This window comes from Haemaphysalis longicornis, unplaced genomic scaffold, assembly GCF_048455015.1.
Source record: "Haemaphysalis longicornis isolate Haplotype H1 unplaced genomic scaffold, Haemaphysalis longicornis Haplotype H1 scaffold_5, whole genome shotgun sequence".
Classification (NCBI taxonomy): domain Eukaryota; kingdom Metazoa; phylum Arthropoda; class Arachnida; order Ixodida; family Ixodidae; genus Haemaphysalis; species Haemaphysalis longicornis.
The window spans coordinates 53,311,441-53,334,725 of NW_027526385.1; the positions used below are offsets into that span (position 1 = coordinate 53,311,441).

At 47.2% G+C, this 23,285-nt stretch overlaps 1 protein-coding gene across 6 annotated transcripts in view; it reads left to right on the plus strand.

The window, feature by feature from the left end:
* The window catches only part of LOC144138220 (BAI1-associated protein 3-like), a 500,259-nt gene that overhangs the window by 340,930 nt on the left and 136,044 nt on the right, over nucleotides 1-23,285 (plus strand). For all 6 annotated transcript variants that reach the window (XM_077670407.1, XM_077670408.1, XM_077670411.1 and 3 more), the window contains one exon: nucleotides 20,100-20,265. In XM_077670407.1, the coding sequence (XP_077526533.1) occupies nucleotides 20,100-20,265 (166 nt within the window). The remainder of the gene's footprint in view (nucleotides 1-20,099; nucleotides 20,266-23,285) is intronic.

Below are 23,285 nucleotides of genomic sequence, written 5' to 3' on the forward strand. Positions count from 1 at the left end.
GACGCCTATCCCATTTCGCCATTCCGACACGGTCGAAGCAGTCTGGATTTCGGACTTTGACTTTGACTTCGACTTTGACTCAGGCTGCATGGGAGGAAGCTTCGCGTTTTAGCCATCCTTCTCTTAAAAGAGCCATGAAGAGAAAATACAAGTTGGGTTTATTAGAAAGACTGCTTAGTCCCGATAACAATGATACCAATATCATCGCAATCGTCGAACAAATAACGGATATATTAAAGAAAACGCGTGAAGCAGTCGCGACTCCCTAGCCAATTTCCGGCAACTTTTCTATGACGTCACGGAACCGTGTTTGTGCGATTGGCGGCCGCCTAACTGACCTGTCGTGACGAAACATGACTGGTCGTCTGTAATGGGGCCTCTAGTTCCATTTGACCGCATCACTTGAATGCTAACGTGCAGTTAACGCGCTGAAAATTATGTTTTATTGTTGGCCCGTATGACGTCATTCTTGCTCATAACACGTCACTCTGGCGCAAAATTTGAAAATTTTTAAATAGTTCTTGCTTTTTTTTTTCGCTAAAAACATCTTTTGTGGCTCTAATGGAGCTGAGTGAGATACTGAATCCTAGTTCTTTCAAATTTAACGAAGTTGTATTTTCTCTTCATGGCTCCTTTAAGAAAGGGGCTTTGATTTTCTTTTTTGTGTGTGTGTGTGATTACCGCGTTCTGCTTTTGAAATGATATTAGGTACCTTGCAAGTCGCGGCCAAACAAAGGCGTTAACTCGAAATTAATAGCAGCACTCGTGGCTTGAAGACTTGTTCGCATTTGACGTGTTTCTTCCTTGACCACTGCCTTTCTTTTTCTTTTTTCCAAACTACACAACTAATTTATTTCCCGCCATCCTCTGTTGGCGACACGTCGCGTACGCGTACTGTGCGCAGCAGCGGGCGGCTTTTGTTTGCCGCGTTTCTCGCCCTAAGAAATGATTTTTCCCCGCCCATTTTTTATCCCGATACGTCACGTTTTCACGTTTTTTTTCCGCGCTCTGAATCGACCTTTGTTTATTTACTTATCGACGTATTCATCATTCCCGCGTCTCCATAGCCGACGCGAAAGCGAGTGTCGCAGGAGGGGTCATCCGCTGCCCTTTGTGTGACCAGCGCAAACAAGAGAATGCCGCGTCGTAAGCGAAAAAAGAAAGAGCTTCGAGGAAGAGAGAATGAGAGAGCAGGGGAGAGTATTGTTTCGCCGGCACGCGAGGCCGTTCATTTAACTTCGGCTCGACTCGCGTCGGCTATTTTGGCGTCTCGCGACGCACTTTACCTTCCCTTTTGCAACTTTGACGTCGCGACGAGGAAATGAAAAAAGCCTAATCATGGAAATACAAATACAACGACAAAAAGGAAACAATGAAAGTCGGGGGGAGGTGAGGAATCAGTCGGGGAAAGGTGATGGAAAAAAAAGGAGCTGAAAGTTTCAAAAAAAGGTGGGGGAAATTGGGAGAAAGAAAGCTCTTTTGCCGGGCCGCGAAAATTGAATTCGCTTGTCTCACACTCCGTGCAAGCTGCCAGCAGCGGTGTGGCGAGACGTCGACCCATCGATCCGACGATTTTTCGCCAGTGTACAGAGGGCTTGGGGGTGCATAGTGTGAAAGCCCGCTCGCAGGGCGATTGTGAAACGGAGACGGCGACAGACTAGAACAAGGCCCTGACGGAGGAAGCGAATCAGCAGAGAAACGCGAAGTTAGAGCGGCGGAGGAGGGAGGGAGGAGGGGGGAATAGGTTCGGCGTGAGGCGATACGTAATAAACTAAAGTAAGCACGGACGTGCGGTGGACGATGAAATAAAAAAAAGACAGTGGAGGTGAGAGAAAAAGACAAGGGAAGAAGCCAGACAGAGAAATAAATTGATCACAATGGCTGAAGTTTGACGAAGGAAAAGGTATAAGAAAGTGCAAGCATTGATAAATGAAGTCAAGCCAAGCCAAGCAATGAACTTTGGATTTTCGCTCCTACTCTGACCGCTAGGTGCGAGGTTAGAAAGGGAAGAAAGGAAGGGAAGGAGATTGTGAAGTAGAGGAGAAAAAAAGGAGAAACTCGAGAACAGAAAAGAAGTTCAAAGCTGATGACGAAGTCGGGCCCCGAATCAAATGCGAGGGGATGGAAATTTAAGCGTTAAATTAGGTGTGCGCCAACGACGAGGATCGGCTTGTCTTAGTTGGGTGCTCTCACGCGCTTAACGTTAGAAAACAAAAAAAGACAGAACGGGCCCTCGCCTTTTTTATAATTCTTTCTCCCCTGGCAACCGAAGAAGGCGCGCTTTAAGAGGAGAAAGTACGAAACGTGTTGCCAGAGAGGATATATATATATATATATATATATATATATATATATATATATATATATATATATATATATATATATATATATATATATATATATATATATATATATATATATATATATATATATATATATATATATATAGACGTACGGGACGAGGGATTCCGTAAGGACACATATCAAAGTTATATATATATACCTGTTAAGTGTAGACGGCCCTGCCCTGCAGTTTTAACGCCCCCACCCACAGCGTCCGGTTTTTGTTTTTGTCACCACCACCGTTCTTTTCGTGGCCGGTCGTGGAGCGTGTCGGAAAGATTAACCGTACATTGGCGGATAAAAGACCGAACCTTCAGAAAAAGAGACAAAAAAACGTATTTTTACAAGAGAACAACTGGGATTACGGTGTCACTTCACCATTTGCTTTTCGCAGCGAACCAAAAAGACGGGTTTTGCTGGCGCTAGACGGGACAAGGACGATGAATTACACACAAATGAAGTGCACTTGTCCCGCCTAGCGCCAGCAATGTTCGAGTAAAAAACCAACTAGCCCCATTTCAAGCTCTGGTCAAAACTACGGGGTTTCGAAAACAATGGCACTTCCGGACTTTCTCTGTGCTCCCAAAAAAGTTGCTTTTTCTATTCGAGTGGCATGTGATGAGGCAGAACTTTTCTGGTATCCCCCACCAAAGAGCGCTCGAGGCACAATTTGTTCTTCCTCCGCACTGTTTTAAATTTTCTCTCTTCGAGAGCTATAAATGACACCTATTAAACTAATATCGACTGATTACGGGGCTTAAAGGGACACTGAAGTGATATGTAAACATTGCGGGATTACTAGCGCAAATTGTAGTCCGGAGACCCCAGGCCATGTTTCGACCACTCTAGGCGCGTTTACGCGATTTCATTTAGTAGAAAAACTAATTCGAAAATGCTGTCCTCCTCTCTTTACGCTCGCCCATTTTCTGTGGCGTTTTCGTGTGACGTAAGGAGGGGATGAGCTGGCAATTGGCTGCGCCACGGCTGCGCTACTGCACGGCTCCCCGGCCGACAGAGTCAGTCGGCCCAGCGTTTCGTCCGCCGGCCGCCGGCGGGTCGTCGCAATCAAGGAGGTTAAAAAAAAAAATGCTTGGTCGCAATTCGTTCGCCTAGTTGAAACGAAGCCAGGACACGTTTGTGAATGGAAGAATGTGCCTTTCTTTACTTGGTTTGTTTGTACACTGTATCTAGCTCCAAGTCAAGGTCGCACAAGCGCTGCACAAGCGCACATGCGACGCTTCGCTGACTGGTACGCCAGTAGGAAAATATAAGGCCTCTTGAAGGCGGGAGAAGAGTCAGCGAAGTCAATATAGGTACTAAGTAAATCAAATCAACTGATTTTTTTACCGTACAGCGTAAAACTAGGGCGCGGGAAGCACTTTTTTGCGCTGGGCGAACAAGCACAGCGGTCAGCAGCACGACTACGCATCTGCGAACGCTTTTCCGTCTACGAAATGCAATTGCTAGACGTGAGCTACTGTGGAAACTCGGGCGACGCTTACTGCACGATCGCAGTACAACAAATAGACACCTAAGCTGCTTGAAATGCCAAAACTAAATAAAAGTGTAAACCGGTTGTACAATATATACCCTATATTAACTATGCCTTCGCGACCAGCTCCGTGGCTCAGTTGTCTGGGGCGCTGGGTATGTCACCGCAAATGTTTTGCAAGTCACGAGTTCGAATCCCCGTGGGTACGTGCTTTTTTTTTGTAAGTTAACTTTTTTGTTTTCCGCCGATGTTTTCTATATTGAGTTCACCTTTTTTTGGGCCGCAACGTTCATGGCTACACGAACTAGTTCACAAAACGCGTGCAGGCTGGCACTGGCGCGCTAGCGAGTTCTCGTTGGCGTGCTGTTGCTATAAGCACCGACTGCTTGCAGGCAGTGGGCACAGGCCAGAATGAACAAACCCTTGGCCTGGTGCGAACACGCTTGTTACGATACAGACATGAGGGAGGCAAGCTCCAAATATGGGGGAAAAGCGCATGACATTTGGGCGTCTGCGGGTACGCGGAGGGCGTTCATGCATTGCGTAGGTCTCGGCTAGTGAATGCTACGACTACAAGCCGTCCTGGGAGGCTTATCTTGTGCATTTTACAGCCGACAACATGGCAGAAGCGCGGTACGATGATTACTGAGATATTGAGAATGCCCATCTAACAACGCCATTGGTTATGTTTTACAGAACCGAAACCGAAACCGAAACTTGTGTGATTGCTAACCTTGGGCATCGTCCAATCACGGCGCCCCTCCTCCCAACGTCACAGCCTTAGTTGGTGCGGCCGCCGCAAACCGCGCATGGTAGTTTTTCTTCTTTCGCGCTTTGTAAAATAATTACCGATTTGTCAACCGGATAAACGATGAAAAGTGTGCTAATTTGAGCCAGTCTACGCAGTGCAAGCAAAAACGGGAGCTTGACAAATTCACTTCAGTGTCCCTTTAACGCCCCTAAGCTACATAGGTTATGATCAGCGCCGTAGCGGAGGGCTCCTAATTAGTTTTGATCACCTAGGGATCTTAAACGTGCCCCGAAATCCCGAAAACACGGGCGTTCTTGCTTTTCACCTGCACCAGAAATGCAGCCGCCGCGGCCGCGAATCGAAACCGCGTCCTCATGCTCAGTAGCACAACGCCTTAGCCACTGAGCCACCGCGGCGTGTAGATGTAAAGTAATAGAATTGGTCTTGCGAATGTGCTGTGCACTCGTCAAGCAGTCGCATCTAGATGTGCCATTTACAGTTGTCAGGAGCCACATTGACCCATGAATACCCAAGACTCAGTAAACATGAGTCTCACTCAGTGTGAGTAAAGATTAGTAAACATGAGCTTACTCATGTTTACTCAGTAAACACGAGTAAACATCCTCCGCGCTCAGTGGCTACGGCTTCGTGCTACTGAACACGGATAAGCTGCTGCTTCGATCCCGGCCGTGGCAGCTGTTTTAATGCGTAGTGTTAAAGGTTGCGAGTTGAAAAAAAAAAAGCCGACGTTGTCGGCGGCGTTGACGGTGACCTAAGAGTCCCAAAACGCCACCTTGAGGAGCCCACTGTAACCCCCTGGATGAAAAGTCGCTGCCCCAACAGACTGCCTGCAATTCGAGAAAGGAAAGCTTTCACCTGTCGCGGGCGCCTCTAGGTGGTACGATGACGTCATCGCTAGTGTGTAATAGTGTGTAATACGCCGAAGCGCACGCCGGCTGTTGATATACATGTGATGTATGCGCCGCTGTATGTCAGTGCCGTGCGCACTGCAGAGTCTTCCTCATCATCCCCGAGCGCGATAACCGTATAGCGTTCCACACTTAAAGGTGAAGCTTAAGCGTCGGACATTTTCTTTATATATAGGCAAGAAACGGACACTCGGTGGGTCTTTAATGAACATCAAGAATCCACGGGTGGTCTATGTTATTACATAGAACTCCAATACTAAGCGCCTAACACCCTACGTGTAGCTTGGGAACGTGGAACCATAATTTATCTGCTTTAAAACTAGACTGGTCAACGACCCATCGAAGTCTGGCTGCGTCACAAGACGTCAGCTGCGGAGAGAGCGGAGTCAGACGAGGAGGAGGCGGGAATGCGCACAGCAGAAAGAGGCACGGCGTAGTGCTGGTGGTGGGACGGGGAATAAAGCCTTTGTCGCGTGGCACCAGGCTACGAACGTGGTAGAACAGTCTTCACAGATCACCACGTCGGAGGCCGAGGCAGCTGCTGCGGTGGCGGAAAGACGGCGTCGCCGGGCGGTGCGGCGAAGCCCCCTCTCCGTGCTTCGCTCGCTTGAAAATTGTTCGCGCCGTGACGCTTCGTCTTTGGTAAATTGCTCCGGAAGATTAGTCACTAAAAAAAGGAAATCACAAGCCCCTTTCTTGAGAGAAAGATGGTTAACACGAGAATCTTTCTCGTATGCAACCTGAGTGAAAATACAAAATCCAAGCTGCTTCAATCGTGTCGGAATGGCGATATCAGATACGTCGTGTCCAGTTCATAAAACGAGGGACCGATGTCTGGTTCCGACCTCAGGAAGCGTTTTTTTTTTCTTCCACCGAACCTTTTCCACCTCATCTGGGCATATTCAGCTTACTCAAGTAACCGCGACAAGTTCCTCGCAACGCATGTACGCCCGACGACTTCTGAAGAACACGTCCAACCTGTCAGAAACAACCCCCAAATGTTACAGCAAAGTACAGAATTCGGTCTAAAAATAAGTGTCTATAAAGTAGTATGATGGCGGATTGGCACCCCTTCTCTGGATGGCCCCTTAGGCACACCCTTTTGTAGCGTGAGCTGCACTGGCCGAGTTTGAGCAGTTTCGCGTGGCTCCTGGAGAGCCGTGCTGCGCATGCGCGAGGAGCAGTTACGTCACACGGCGCAGAGAACGTTGCTCGCTGCCGGGCATCTCTCACACACCCCACGCGCCCAGCGTCTTCGCCGACCTCCGTTCCGCACGTGGCGGCCCGGTCCACTTGATCATGCGAGGGGTGGCCGGGTGTGGAATCGATGGCTCGTGCAACGCAGCAACACCTGCGTGCGCCTGTGGAACCAGGTTAGCTCTGGGGCGATTGGTGACGCTGCGCCGGAGCCGCTTGATAAATATACATGTGTCACATAATGCGTATGCCCTTGTGTGTGCCATTGAAACAGCAGTAAGCATGATAATCAAGCTAATCCTAGACAACCACAAAAGCCAAGAGTGACCAGCTGAACCTTAGCTCACGCTACGTGTATCCTGGCATAGCCGAGCTAAGCCAATGCTAATTTTTTTGGCTTCCGAACGGCTCCTTTTGGATACCCGGATGATGGTCGTATCATTATCCTCGCCCCTACTTCAACTGTGCGTATAGGTGGTATTCATGAAAAAGTTCATCTGTCAATTTCTTCGCTTGGCAACGCTGAAATGGCCATGGACAATGCCGAAGTGTCACGGACATGGCGTGGCTTATGCCACTGCGGCCGTACGCCGAATAAAAAAAAATAACACCGGCGTGCGTCGTCTGCTCCCTTTCAACCCTTTTCTCAACGCTGGTGTCAACAGAGTTGTTATTAATCGCACTCACATTGGAGTTGAGGCATTACTTTGCGTTCGGCGGACTAGAGCTTCGAATGCCCAACCCATATCATGCGCTAGCTCGGACAAGTACAGCCATCCCGTGGAACCCGACGTAACCAGTGACGGCGCAGTCACATGGTTTCCTGCATGCGTGCCTCGCTATTGAATACAGGCTATAGTGCCCCTATGGGCGTAACCAGACATAACTTGCCAAGTGAACGTTCACAATGCACTGAAAAGATTCATATGAACCGTCTTTCCCTACTATTTTTCCCATCTCTACAACAGAGCCTATAGGCCTCCTTCTGGTAAAGTCATTCATTTGATTCCATTCTTTTGAGTCGTTGATGTGCCTTTGGGGGAAATTTATCGTCATCACGTGCGCCCCCATTGTGTAAGGTTGGCTTCCGTGCAGTGTTTTTGATGTTGCAAATTTTGGGGGGTTGTGCGATCAGGCGCCCTTTATATTGTACACGACAGCAGATTTAAAGAACGCAAAGGGTTGTCTTTTAAACCAACGCCACATTTCTTGCCAGACAAATCCACGGGAGCTTCTTGGTTTGTTTATTCGGCCTGTAGGACAACTGACACGTTCAGGACCTATCATTAAGGCGAAGTCTAAGGGAGATCAAATGTAGCGCAGCAGAAACACACGGTACAGAAAGAATAAACATGGACGAGCGCTCACTTCCAACTGATTCTTTATTCACATGACGGCAAATATATACGCTTAGCCTTAAGCAGGAACAATAAAAAGAGGAAAAACAAGAACAACAAAAAACAAAAACTTAAAATACTGACAAAGAAATAGCGAGTGCACCCAACACGCTCCAAACATTTTGACAATCACAGTGGCCTGTCGCGTATGGCATCACATTGCAGGAAATGTAGTTCACGGTCAGATAACGCAACCGACGGTTTGCCAAAACAGTCGTTCCTTTCACGCGCCATCCGTTTTTGTTGTTTTTGTTTTTCCTCTTTTTATTATTCCTACTAAGGCTACGCATATATATTCGCCGTCATGTGAATAAAGAATCAGTTGGAAGTGAGCACTCGTCCGTGTGTATTCTTTCCGTCCCGCGTGTTTCTGCTGCGCTACATTTGATCACTATGAATTACCAACTAGCCCACTCTACAGCTTTATCTAGGAGAGAGCAACACGTCATTTATACGAAATAACTCGCGTCTTGTTTTCGTGTTCAGTAAGAGACAAGGAGGATATTCGCAAGCAGTATTGTACGAGTTGAGCTATCGCCATTAATATTTCACAGGTGGAGACATGATACGCCGTGAATGATTTAGTTGTCACTGAGGGCGAATAAACAAATCAAGAAAAGCTCCCGTGAATCTGTCTGGCAAGAAATGTGGCGCTGGTCTGAATCAAAACACTTTGCGCTCTTTAAATCTTCTTCGCTGCACAACCACACAAAAGTTGTAAGATGGATTCGTCGAAAGAGACGCTCTACAAAATGGTTCTCAGCGTCCTCTTGAATGGCTTCCCTGTGAAGCATCAATAATTCTTAGTTCTTTGTGCGCTTATTTGTTCCTTGCTTTGCCCTAGCACGCGTTTCGATTGCGGGCACGATTCTTTTAAGGTGGGTTCACCGTCAGCGTTCAGATAATTCTCAAAGTCAATTTCAGGCAGTACGTGCGACAATTTATACATCCATTTATTTATGTGTTCATTAGTTTGTTGTTTATTGTTTATTTTTTAGGGGCCCACCGACGACGATTATGCACTTACACGCGCACCGGTACTTTTCGAAAAATGAACACAGGTCCTCCCTTATCATGTCCCCGATAGTTGATTTATGCCTGTACGACGTTGAGTGCAAAGAGAAATATCGCGTGTGTCGCATCAACTTCGTCCCGTAAACGGCGCCCGGGCTCCGCCTCAAACACCGTCACCGTGTCTCCATTTTTCCGCCTGCATAAGCGCATGCTCTATCGCGTCGCCGCTATTTGTTGTACATCGCGGAAGCCACTCGCTGTCTAACGTCCTGGCTTGTCTATATGCAGGCTAGCGTGGTTGTTGCATGAGGTAGCGGTCGCAAAAGAGGCTGGAAAATCAATTTGAAGCAGATGTCAACGCCGCGGTCGAGCCAAAACTAATTAGTTTTCGTTCCTGTTTTTCGCCAGACAAGCGGCCGCGGGAAATGGGATAGCGACGCGCGTATATGAGTGCTCTACTGTCCTCTATCCGATCCGCGTAAGCGACGGAAAAAAAAAAGCGACTACGAACAACGCAAAAAACAAAACAAGAACGAGGGGAGCGCCCGTAATCTTTCGTTTTATCTGCGCCGGCTTCCGAACAACAGCGGGCCCAGATCCGGGCCCTGATGCGAGATTAATTATGCATCAGTGGCCCTCTTTCGGTGACGCGTCTTGGCTCGGCCACTGGCTATGGCTTCTTCTTGCCGCCACTTGGCTGGACGACCGATTCGCGGTAGCGGGTTTTTTTTTCGCGTGCGAAAATGGGGGAAAGCGAGCGAAAATGGCGGAGAGAGGGCGGCCTCCCGTCGCTAAGCCGTTTTGAGTTGCGGTCCGGCGGGAACGATATGCGAGCATGTTTTATGCATCCGCGAGTCCGACGCTGTTTCTTCTTCCCCGCGCATTCCCTCGACGCTCCCGTCCTCTCTCGGAGGAGTTGTCTGGAGGGGTGGGGTGGGGCTCTGGCGACCAGACGTCGTAGTCGTCGAGGGCGCTGCGGGGACGGCGGCAACGGCAGCAGCGTCGCCCTTCGGCTTATACCTCCGGGCGATTGTTCGAGAATCAGAATCAGCTTAAGTGCTCGGGGTCGCGATCGACGAGGCTGTAACTATGGAAGATGCGGGGCCAGAAGGGGCTTCTGAGAAACTGATTTTCCTCGAAGTGCAGGGTTTTGTCCTTCTTGTTGGGCACGGAGCGAAGTAATCGCGAGAGGTCGACTTCCAAATCTTTTTCCTTCGACGGCCCTCCTTTAGGGATTTTTTTTCTTGCTTAACTTTACGAGAGGGCAATGGTAGGATGAGATCTGTGAAGCATCGTCGTCGAAAGATTATTTGACGAAGATGCCGTAAAACAAGGCCTGAATCGGCTTTCGGACCGTGGTGGTTTCTGCACAGGAAATAAAGTGCGTCTTTAAATAGCCGCAATACAGTTATCATCATTATCACCATAACCCTCATCATCATCATAATCGAAGATTATTTTTATTACTAATATCATCATCATCACCACCACCACCACCACACAACTCAACACGAAGGCCTCGTCCATAGAGTTTCAATCGTTAGTTATGTTTTCGAATCGTGGTGGTTTCTGCACAGGAAATAAAGTGCGTCTCTAAATTGCCGCAATGCAGTTATCATCATTATCACCATAACCCTAGCCGTCGTCATCATCATCATAATCGTAGATTATTATCCCGACTATCATCATCATCACCACCATTACCACTACTACGCAACTGAGGACGAAGGCCTTTCCCATATACTTTCAATCGTTCGTTTTTTTCGCTGTCCGAACCCATGCTCTCGGAAGGAAATGAGTAAACAACAAAAAAAGTTCATTGGTGGGGTCAAATAATTTTTTGAATATGTATAACCACCCAGAATACAATTATTTCGGTAGTTTGTTTCGACACCTGCGCACACTTACAAGCGTGTTGCCTCCGCCCGAGTAATGAAGTCTTAGTTGCTGCTTGGTACGCCGCGATCGCAGGCGTCACGTGGTAGTTACTATGGGGAGCCAACGCTTTATATGCCTCGGTGCGGCTTAAAGGGTCCATGAAGAGAAAATACAACTTTGTTTAACTTTAAAGAGTTAGGCATCAGTAACTCACTCAGCTTCATTCCGACCACGAAAGACCTTTTTTAACCGATAAAAACGCAAGAAATACTTAAGAACTTTCAAATTTCGCGCCACAGTGACGGGTTATCGGCTCGAGTGACGTCATATGGGCCAGCACTAAAACCATAATTTTCAGTGGGTTAGGTGCACGTTAGCATTCGAGTGATTCGATCAAACGGAACTAGCGGCCCCACTACAATCGTCCAGTCATACGTCCTGGCGATTGATTAGTTCGCCCAAACAAGATTCTGTGACGTCATAGAAAAGTTGCCGAGAACTGGCTAGCGAGTCGCCACAGCTCCACTTTCTTTAATATCTCCGTTATTTTTTTGGAAGTTTGCGATGAAATCGGTGTCATTTTTATCAGAACAAAGCAGCCTTTCTAATAAACCGAACTTGTATTTTCTCTTCATGGCTTTAAATTACCTGGTCGCCTTTGACTACTCTAAACTTACAGTTCTGAGGGAATCACTGAAAATGTCACGAAGACAAAAAAATGCGATGACGGTGAGTGAAATTAAACCCTCGTTGAATTGGTTTTACCGCTATTTCCCTACTTCGGCTTTTAAGGGTTCTTATTCGATTCACGCCACTTCTTTGGAGCAAGACGAGAAAAATAATTTTGTTCTGATAACTCGCCGGGGAAGATGGTGTTTTAATAACATTCTTCTTTCAGCCTCTCACATTGCGTTAACGATATATAGGTTAAATATTTGTTCGAGCTCTCCTTCAAGTATAACGGAAAAAAAGGCTTTCAACTTGCTAGTCAGCCCTTTTCTTTTCTTATGGTTGAATGTCAGCTCAGGTTGTCATGGAAACGACTGGAGATCTAACATTAAAGAAATGGAACAACTAAGAAGAGGCATCTGTGATTGTTCGCCTGTGAAGAACACTCGTGAAGAGAGCAGTAACTAACACTCGATTAGTTTCGCAACCTACGCCTTTAATGACATGTCGCCCATTTACATCCATGTAATGGAAATACGTCGATGTTTTTATAAAGCAATCAATGTACGCGGTAGACATTCCCAGCGCTGTTACAAAGGCTATTGACCCGAACAGTGACCTCCCTCAAGAAACGACTCAATTTAGCCTTGGCAAAGGGGATAACACCATTCATGTCGTTCGCGCTCCCCGTGATTTTTATTTGGCTACCTTTCTAATCTTTCAGTTTCTGCTGAAATTGTGATGAGGCACTACATTTAAATGTTGCTTTACCTATGGAAGATTTAGAATTTACGTCTGTGCAACTCTTTATAGCCATTTTTGATAAGCATTTGAAGGTTTACTGTGGTCGTCCTGTTTACTTTATTTTCCCCGGCCTGTTCTTGACAAGTTTTTAGAGAAACGAAGCTGGTTCTCTCAGCGGGTCCCCATTTGACCAGCCTTCCAGATGAAGAAACTCGTCGACAGTTCTTATTGTGAGGGCGGGCCTTTTGAAAGTCAGGGTGGCGCGGGTATGAATCGGTAACCTAAAAATGGGTCTTGGCTGACAGCAAAAGTAACAAACGTGCGAGATGATTTAAAGAACGAAGGCCCGAAAGTTTGAAAATGACCGGGCGCTTTTCCCATCAAGGACACGACGCGCAGGCGTAGCAAGTGTCGTAAGAAGAAGAGGTGGCTCGCCGTTTTAAAAGGAGAGTGGTTGTTTTGGAGCGACAGCTTTCTACGCTAAATCTGTCATGGTCGTTCGTCGCGTCTCACGTGACCATCTACCGCCGGCACTCAAGCTGCGCTTTTATGTCAGTGCTGTAACCCTCCTGCTGTAGCGCTTTCGGGCGATGCGGGGTAATCTCTAAATAAATAAATAAATAAATAAATAAATAAATAAATAAATAAATATCTTATCGCTTCGCTTACTCGGAGCCTCCCAGCTGTGTAAGACATGACTAGGCGAGGCTGAAACGGCTGCTTTGCCTACGCTTGATCGCTTAGTACCGGCTTAGCCGCCCTATAGTGCGCTTCAGCGCAAACTAACCACGCGACTAGGCGAGGGTTTAACAGCTGCTTCGCCGTCGCTTCGTTCTTTAGTCCCGTCATTGATGGCACGCCCACACGGTTGTTTGTGCGTGCTCTTCGGCGCAATCGAAAGGATTAATCCATTTATCTAGTAGATATAGCTAGAAGGCAGGCTACGAAACCTCAAGCAAAGGCAAACTTTCACGAAACACTGTGCATAGTCTCCTTTCGCTCGTGATGTCTGTTTCGGGCTGTTTCACGCTGTTTCGAGTTGTTTCGGGCAAACTTTCACGAAACACTGTGTGCACAGTCTCCTTTCGGTCGTGATAGCTACATTTCAAGCTGTTTCACGCTGTTTCGAGTGGTTTCGGGCAAAGTTTCATGAAACATTATGTGCACAGTCTCCTTTCCCTCGTGATGGCTACATTTCAAGCTGTTTCACGCTGTTTCGAGTGGTTTCGGGCAAACTTTCACGGAACACTCTGTGCACAGTCTCTTTTCGCTCGTGATAACTATGTTTCGGTTTCGAGCTGTTTCATGCTGTTTCGAGCTGTTTCGAAGAAACTTTCACGAAACACGGCGTGCACAGTCTCCTTTCGCTTGTGATAACTAGGTTTAGAGCTGTTTCACGCTTTTTTGAGTGGTTTCGGGCAAAGTTTCATGAAACATTGTGTGCACAGTCTCCTTTCCCTCGTGATAGCTACATTTCAAGCTGTTTCACGCTGTTTCGAGCGGTTTCGGGCAAACTTTCACGGAACACTCTGTGCACAGTCTCTTTTCGCTCGTGATAACTATGTTTCGGTTTCGAGCTGTTTCATGCTGTTTCGAGCTGTTTCGAAGAAACTTTCACGAAACACGGCGTGCACAGTCTCCTTTCGCTTGTGATAACTAGGTTTAGAGCTGTTTCACGCTGTTTCGAGTGGTCTCGGGCAAAGCTTCATGAAACACTGTGTGCACAGTTTCCTTTTCCTCGTGATAACTACATTTCAAGCTGTTTCACGCTGTTTCGAGCGGTTTCGAGCGAACGTTCACGGAACACTCTGTGCACAGTCTCCTCTCGCTCGTGATAACTATGTTTCGAGCTGTTTCACGCTGTTTCGAGCTGTTTCGAAGAAACTTTCACGAAACACGGCGTGCAAAGTTTCCTTTCGCTTGTGATAACTAGGTTTAGAGCTGTTTCACGCTGTTTCGAGTGGTTTCGGGCAAAGTTTCATGAAACATTGTGTGCACAGTCTCCTTTCCCTCGTGATAGCTACATTTCAAGCTGTTTCACGCTGTTTCGAGCGGTTTCGGGCAAACTTTCACGGAACACTCTGTGCACAGTCTCTTTTCGCTCGTGATAACTATGTTTCGGTTTCGAGCTGTTTCATGCTGTTTCGAGCTGTTTCGAAGAAACTTTCACGAAACACGGCGTGCACAGTCTCCTTTCGCTTGTGATAACTAGGTTTAGAGCTGTTTCACGCTGTTTCGAGTGGTCTCGGGCAAAGCTTCATGAAACACTGTGTGCACAGTTTCCTTTTCCTCGTGATAACTACATTTCAAGCTGTTTCACGCTGTTTCGAGCGGTTTCGAGCGAACGTTCACGGAACACTCTGTGCACAGTCTCCTCTCGCTCGTGATAACTATGTTTCGAGCTGTTTCACGCTGTTTCGAGCTGTTTCGAAGAAACTTTCACGAAACACGGCGTGCAAAGTTTCCTTTCGCTTGTGATAACTAGGTTTAGAGCTGTTTCACGCTGTTTCGAGTGGTTTCGGGCAAAGTTTCATGAAACATTGTGTGCACAGTCTCCTTTCCCTCGTGATAGCTACATTTCAAGCTGTTTCACGCTGTTTCGAGCGGTTTCGGGCAAACTTTCACGGAACACTCTGTGCACAGTCTCTTTTCGCTCGTGATAACTATGTTTCGGTTTCGAGCTGTTTCATGCTGTTTCGAGCTGTTTCGAAGAAACTTTCACGAAACACGGCGTGCACAGTCTCCTTTCGCTTGTGATAACTAGGTTTAGAGCTGTTTCACGCTGTTTCGAGTGGTCTCGGGCAAAGTTTCATGAAACACTGTGTGCACAGTCTCCTTTTCCTCGTGATAACTACATTTCAAGCTGTTTCACGCTGTTTCGAGCGGTTTCGAGCGAACGTTCACGGAACACTCTGTGCACAGTCTCCTCTCACTCGTGATAACTATGTTTCGAGCTGTTTCACGCTGTTTCGAGCTGTTTCGAAGAAACTTTCACGAAACACGGCGTGCAAAGTTTCCTTTCGCTTGTGATAACTAGGTTTAGAGCTGTTTCACGCTTTTTTGAGTGGTTTCGGGCAAAGTTTCATGAAACATTGTGTGCACAGTCTCCTTTCCCTCGTGATAGCTACATTTCAAGCTGTTTCACGCTGTTTCGAGTGGTTTCGGGCAAACTTTCACGGAACACTCTGTGCACAGTCTCTTTTCGCTCGTGATAACTATGTTTCGGTTTCGAGCTGTTTCATGCTGTTTCGAGCTGTTTCGAAGAAACTTTCACGAAACACGGCGTGCACAGTCTCCTTTCGCTTGTGATAACTAGGTTTAGAGCTGTTTCACGCTGTTTCGAGTGGTCTCGGGCAAAGCTTCATGAAACACTGTGTGCACAGTTTCCTTTTCCTCGTGATAACTACATTTCAAGCTGTTTCACGCTGTTTCGAGCGGTTTCGAGCGAACGTTCACGGAACACTCTGTGCACAGTCTCCTCTCGCTCGTGATAACTATGTTTCGAGCTGTTTCACGCTGTTTCGAGCTGTTTCGAAGAAACTTTCACGAAACACGGCGTGCAAAGTTTCCTTTCGCTTGTGATAACTAGGTTTAGAGCTGTTTCACGCTGTTTCGAGTGGTTTCGGGCAAAGTTTCATGAAACATTGTGTGCACAGTCTCCTTTCCCTCGTGATAGCTACATTTCAAGCTGTTTCACGCTGTTTCGAGCGGTTTCGGGCAAACTTTCACGGAACACTCTGTGCACAGTCTCTTTTCGCTCGTGATAACTATGTTTCGGTTTCGAGCTGTTTCATGCTGTTTCGAGCTGTTTCGAAGAAACTTTCACGAAACACGGCGTGCACAGTCTCCTTTCGCTTGTGATAACTAGGTTTAGAGCTGTTTCACGCTGTTTCGAGTGGTCTCGGGCAAAGTTTCATGAAACACTGTGTGCACAGTCTCCTTTTCCTCGTGATAACTACATTTCAAGCTGTTTCACGCTGTTTCGAGCGGTTTCGAGCGAACGTTCACGGAACACTCTGTGCACAGTCTCCTCTCACTCGTGATAACTATGTTTCGAGCTGTTTCACGCTGTTTCGAAGAAACTTTCACGAAACACGGTGTGCACAGTTTCCTTCGCTTGTGATAACTAGGTTTAGAGCTGTTTCACGCTGTTTCGAGTGGTCTCGGGCAAAGTTTCATGAAACACTGTGTGCACAGTCTCCTTTTCCTCGTGATAACTACATTTCAAGCTGTTTCACGCTGTTTCGAGCGGTTTCGAGCGAACGTTCACGGAACACTCTGTGCACAGTCTCCTCTCACTCGTGATAACTATGTTTCGAGCTGTTTCACGCTGTTTCGAAGAAACTTTCACGAAACACGGCGTGCACAGTCTCCTTTCGCTTGTGATAACTAGGTTTAGAGCTGTTTCACGCTGTTTCGAGTGGTCTCGGGCAAAGTTTCATGAAACACTGTGTGCACAGTCTCCTTTTCCTCGTGATAACTACATTTCAAGCTGTTTCACGCTGTTTCGAGCGGTTTCGAGCGAACGTTCACGGAACACTCTGTGCACAGTCTCCTCTCGCTCGTGATAACTATGTTTCGAGCTGTTTCACGCTGTTTCGAGCTGTTTCGAAGAAACTTTCACGAAACACGGCGTGCAAAGTTTCCTTTCGCTTGTGATAACTAGGTTTAGAGCTGTTTCACGCTGTTTCGAGTGGTTTCGGGCAAAGTTTCATGAAACATTGTGTGCACAGTCTCCTTTCCCTCGTGATAGCTACATTTCAAGCTGTTTCACGCTGTTTCGAGCGGTTTCGAGCGAACGTTCACGGAACACTCTGTGCACAGTCTCCTCTCACTCGTGATAACTATGTTTCGAGCTGTTTCACGCTGTTTCGAGCTGTTTCGAAGAAACTTTCACGAAACACGGCGTGCAAAGTTTCCTTTCGCTTGTGATAACTAGGTTTAGAGCTGTTTCACGCTGTTTCGAGTGGTTTCGGGCAAAGTTTCATGAAACATTGTGTGCACAGTCTCCTTTCCCTCGTGATAGCTACATTTCAAGCTGTTTCACGCTGTTTCGAGCGGTTTCGAGCGAACGTTCACGGAACACTCTGTGCACAGTCTCCTCTCGCTCGTGATAACTATGTTTCGAGCTGTTTCACGCTGTTTCGAGCTGTTTCGAAGAAACTTTCACGAAACACGGCGTGCAAAGTTTCCTTTCGCTTGTGATAACTAGGTTTAGAGCTGTTTCACGCTGTTTCGAGTGGTTTCGGGCAAAGTTTCATGAAACATTGTGTGCACAGTCTCCTTTCCCTCGTGATAGCTACATTTCAAGCTGTTTCACGCTGTTTCGAGCGGTTTCGGGCAAACTTTCACGGAACACTCTGTGCACAGTCTCTTTTCGCTCGTGATAACTATGTTTCGGTTTCGAGCTGTTTCATGCTGTTTCGAGCTGTTTCGAAGAAACTTTCACGAAACACGGCGTGCAAAGTTTCCTTTCGCTTGTGATAACTAGGTTTAGAGCTGTTTCACGCTGTTTCGAGTGGTTTCGGGCAAAGTTTCATGAAACATTGTGTGCACAGTCTCCTTTCCCTCGTGATAGCTACATTTCAAGCTGTTTCACGCTGTTTCGAGCGGTTTCGAGCGAACGTTCACGGAACACTCTGTGCACAGTCTCCTCTCGCTCGTGATAACTATGTTTCGAGCTGTTTCACGCTGTTTCGAGCTGTTTCGAAGAAACTTTCACGAAACACGGCGTGCAAAGTTTCCTTTCGCTTGTGATAACTAGGTTTAGAGCTGTTTCACGCTGTTTCGAGTGGTTTCGGGCAAAGTTTCATGAAACATTGTGTGCACAGTCTCCTTTCCCTCGTGATAGCTACATTTCAAGCTGTTTCACGCTGTTTCGAGCGGTTTCGAGCGAACGTTCACGGAACACTCTGTGCACAGTCTCCTCTCACTCGTGATAACTATGTTTCGAGCTGTTTCACGCTGTTTCGAAGAAACTTTCACGAAACACGGCGTGCACAGTCTCCTTTCGCTTGTGATAACTAGGTTTAGAGCTGTTTCACGCTGTTTCGAGTGGTCTCGGGCAAAGTTTCATGAAACACTGTGTGCACAGTCTCCTTTTCCTCGTGATAACTACATTTCAAGCTGTTTCACGCTGTTTCGAGCGGTTTCGAGCGAACGTTCACGGAACACTCTGTGCACAGTCTCCTCTCACTCGTGATAACTATGTTTCGAGCTGTTTCACGCTGTTTCGAAGAAACTTTCACGAAACACGGCGTGCACAGTCTCCTTTCGCTTGTGATAACTAGGTTTAGAGCTGTTTCACGCTGTTTCGAGTGGTCTCGGGCAAAGTTTCATGAAACACTGTGTGCACAGTTTCCTTTTCCTCGTGATAACTACATTTCAAGCTGTTTCACGCTGTTTCGAGCGGTTTCGAGCGAACGTTCACGGAACACTCTGTGCACAGTCTCCTCTCACTCGTGATAACTATGTTTCGAGCTGTTTCACGCTGTTTCGAAGAAACTTTCACGAAACACGGTGTGCACAGTTTCCTTCGCTTGTGATAACTAGGTTTAGAGCTGTTTCACGCTGTTTCGAGTGGTCTCGGGCAAAGTTTCATGAAACACTGTGTGCACAGTCTCCTTTTCCTCGTGATAACTACATTTCAAGCTGTTTCACGCTGTTTCGAGCGGTTTCGAGCGAACGTTCACGGAACACTCTGTGCACAGTCTCCTCTCACTCGTGATAACTATGTTTCGAGCTGTTTCACGCTGTTTCGAAGAAACTTTCACGAAACACGGCGTGCACAGTCTCCTTTCGCTTGTGATAACTAGGTTTAGAGCTGTTTCACGCTGTTTCGAGTGGTCTCGGGCAAAGTTTCATGAAACACTGTGTGCACAGTCTCCTTTTCCTCGTGATAACTACATTTCAAGCTGTTTCACGCTGTTTCGAGCGGTTTCGAGCGAACGTTCACGGAACACTCTGTGCACAGTCTCCTCTCGCTCGTGATAACTATGTTTCGAGCTGTTTCACGCTGTTTCGAGCTGTTTCGAAGAAACTTTCACGAAACACGGCGTGCAAAGTTTCCTTTCGCTTGTGATAACTAGGTTTAGAGCTGTTTCACGCTGTTTCGAGTGGTTTCGGGCGAAGTTTCATGAAACATTGTGTGCACAGTCTCCTTTCCCTCGTGATAGCTACATTTCAAGCTGTTTCACGCTGTTTCGAGCGGTTTCGGGCAAACTTTCACGGAACACTCTGTGCACAGTCTCTTTTCGCTCGTGATAACTATGTTTCGGTTTCGAGCTGTTTCATGCTGTTTCGAGCTGTTTCGAAGAAACTTTCACGAAACACGGCGTGCACAGTCTCCTTTCGCTTGTGATAACTAGGTTTAGAGCTGTTTCACGCTGTTTCGAGTGGTCTCGGGCAAAGTTTCATGAAACACTGTGTGCACAGTCTCCTTTTCCTCGTGATAACTACATTTCAAGCTGTTTCACGCTGTTTCGAGCGGTTTCGAGCGAACGTTCACGGAACACTCTGTGCACAGTCTCCTCTCACTCGTGATAACTATGTTTCGAGCTGTTTCACGCTGTTTCGAAGAAACTTTCACGAAACACGGTGTGCACAGTTTCCTTCGCTCGTAATAACTAGGTTTCGAGCGGTTAAACCTGAACCTTCATTTCTTTTTTTTTCTTTTCGCTCCGCAGGGACCACGACGACGAAAGCTCGGTGTTCGACGCCGCGCGCAAGCTGAACGAGGTGACGGGCTTCAAGGGCCTGGGACGCTACTTCAAGCAGATCGCCCAGTCGGCGCGTTCCAGTCCCGCCGACACGGTCGACGACTTCCTCGGGTGCGTCAACGTCCCTCTAGAGGTGAGCTACCGAGATGCGTCCCTTCTCGTTAAGTTATACACTTATTGTCATTATACTAAGATAATGACGGTCGTTTGGTCGAAGCAATGGTGGTACAGTATAGCCCGCCTATAAATAACTCTGTTTTAACAAAATCCCGGCCATTAAGAACTAATCTTCGTTTCCCAATACCATTTGTACAAATACATTTTATGTTCAGATATTGCGAAAAATGGATACAACTTGATTTTCGTTTCTCGATGCGTTCGTTATAAGCGGGGTCGACTGTATTTCTTTGGGAAAGTAATTACTCCTGGTTATAACGAGCTCTTCGGTACAGGAAACGAGTTTCGCTACAAGCAAGATTTTATTAAAGGCGGAGGTGATTTACTGTCAATATACGGCAGAAGGGACCGCGAAACGTCCGTCGTTATAGGCGATACTTAGTTAAAGTGGAGTAGATTTACTCTAAACATACTTCAGTGGGAACAGTGAAACCACTTTCGTTTTAAGCGATGCTTCGTTAAGAGCAGAAATGATTTAATTTCAATACAGTGCCGTGGGACTGTAAATATAGCGTCGTTATGAGCAGCGTTTAGCTCAAAGCGGAGATGGCTCGTCTTCAGTGCACTTGCAATGGGGACCAGAAGAAGAAAAAAAACTTCGAATAAATCCAGATTTCGAATAAAGTGATCTCGTCACAACTAGCATTTAATGCAATTTATTCACACTCGACGTCTTCATCTAGCTCAACACGTCTGCTCTGGTTCCAAACTTTTTGGGAAGACCTTCAGCAGCTCAATCCTGTACCCCTCTTCAGCTCTCACGCACACTACGATTGCTTCCGAAGGCCGCTTCGCCTTCAGTTTTACCCCTTATAGGCTCTTTCATTCCTCGAGCCCCTTTTGCGAAGCCGTTGTCTCTTCGCGTGCATTGGCGCCGCGTTCTCGCAAAGGTCCCCATATAGTCGTCTGAATGTCGGCCGAATAGGAAAAAGAAGAGGCGATCCTATAGACCCTTTTCTTCGCAGCTGTTTACAAATCGTTCCGCTTTCGAGAAGCTTCACAGCGTAGGTATCGTGCAGCTGCAACGACAGCAGACAATCCCAAAAAAACAAAAAAGGAAGAATCCTCGATGACTGCTGCGAGTAAGAGAAAATGGCGGCGGCGCCCTTAAAACGGAAATGAGCGCTGCGCATCGCGCCCTGTTTTGCCCTTTCGTCGGCCGGAATTGGAATTCGAAAAAAGGCTAAATGTAAGAAGCGCGGAAGGTTTTTTTTTTTTTTCACTCTGTTAGGATGCAGGAAAGGAAGAGGGGGGGGGGGGGGTGTTTATTTGGGGCGCTCAAAGTGTCTTATCGCCCCGGAATATAAACAACCCGGGACACGTCCAGGGGAATTGGTGGATGTCCAGACGGTTCAACCCGTTGTTACGCCAGACGGGCGGAACGTTTCAACGTTTTCTTGCGCGTTTTTTTTTTTGTTTGTTTTCGCGGGGATATTTATTCACGAAGAGAATGATGAAGTTGCGGATGTTGTAAACTGTAACGCGAAGTGGGGCCGCGCAACGAAACATTTCTTTAAATCGAATGTTCTTTTTTAGTGTGTGCGTCATTCCTACTTAGCATATTTAGGACGTTCTGGCTTAGACGGTCCGAAATTAAATTTTCAGTACGATTTTGCGCTTTACGTACCGAAAGCGAAGAGAGAAAGAGAAAAAAAAAATCTTGAACCCCTCCGTCTAACGACGACGATGATTGAACGCGAAGCTTTTTCGGGGTGGATTCTTTGGTTTCGCAGTCCCACACTGCGAGTTTGTGCTACTCTGGAGGTACGCACCTCTTTTATAGAATACCCATAGCAACTCTCGGTTGTGCACTCCGTGGGCCTAACGTTTGGGTTTGGGGTGGACGGCGCCAATCGGTACCTGACACCTGGCGTTCGCTTCGACGATGTCGAAATTGAGCTATCGGATAGACACCGGCCTCATAACGCGAAGGGCCCAGGTTCGATTCCTTGCACGGGAAGCGTTCTTTTAGGGGCGAAGCTCCTCTTTCTCGGGCCCTGTCCCGTCCCTCGTTGCTGCTGTATACGGCACGGCACACTAACGATGATTGTGGCAGGATCCCCCTAGGGATTGGCCAACCAAAGATTGGCCGAAAAGGACAAAACGTTCAACGCGTTCGTTGCTACCCAACAAGGAGGAGAGGAAGAAGAAGAGGTTGTCGTTCGTCGCCTGCGAGCTCAAGACACGTACCGGGGGTGCGCGACACAAGACGCTCTGCAGAAGGCGGTGGCCAAGGTGGCTAAAATGTCACGCACCAAATTCGCCAACTTACCCACGGAGATTCTCATCGTCCCAAACAAGCCCTACATAACCACCACAAACATCGACGTCGTCGACGGGCTTGTCAACGAAGCGGTGGAAAGCTTGACGTGTCCAGTCTTGATATGATTTGCGGGTGAATGTTCCACAGTTTTACCGATAACCATTTTTGCTTCGCCCCTCTCATCATCATTCACTTCGTGGAGATGGCGTAATTTTTTTTTCTTCCACTTCACCTTAGGTCATGCATGATCACCGTCAGAGAAAGTTGACTTTCCGGCATGGCGTATTGGCGTTCAACGGCATCAATGACCTGGACACTAAAGCTTCGCTTTAGAAGCAGAACAACACTCCTTGACCGCCAACGCAGGTTAGCTTCTCTGCATGACTTCAGAGTATGTTGTACGGCACGCTTTCGCGACAAAAGGGATAGATCCGGAGGGCCAATGTGTGTGCAGTCTTTGTCGAAGCTTTCTAGGCTGAGTGGAAAGTGTGTGAACGTCAGAAATTTCAAACAAAGAAAAATTGGCGCAGCTTGCAGTAGTGGTACAAGGCCGTAGAAACAGCAGAGCTGGGGTCAACCTAGCTTTTTCCGGTTTCGCAAAGTTTTACTAGGATTCATGATGCTCCTGCCAGGCTAGGGGAAGTGTTGAGGGGTGAGAAGAACGGAAAGTTCGGCTACTTGGTAGGTGTTCATTTTGGTGAAAAACAAAAGCG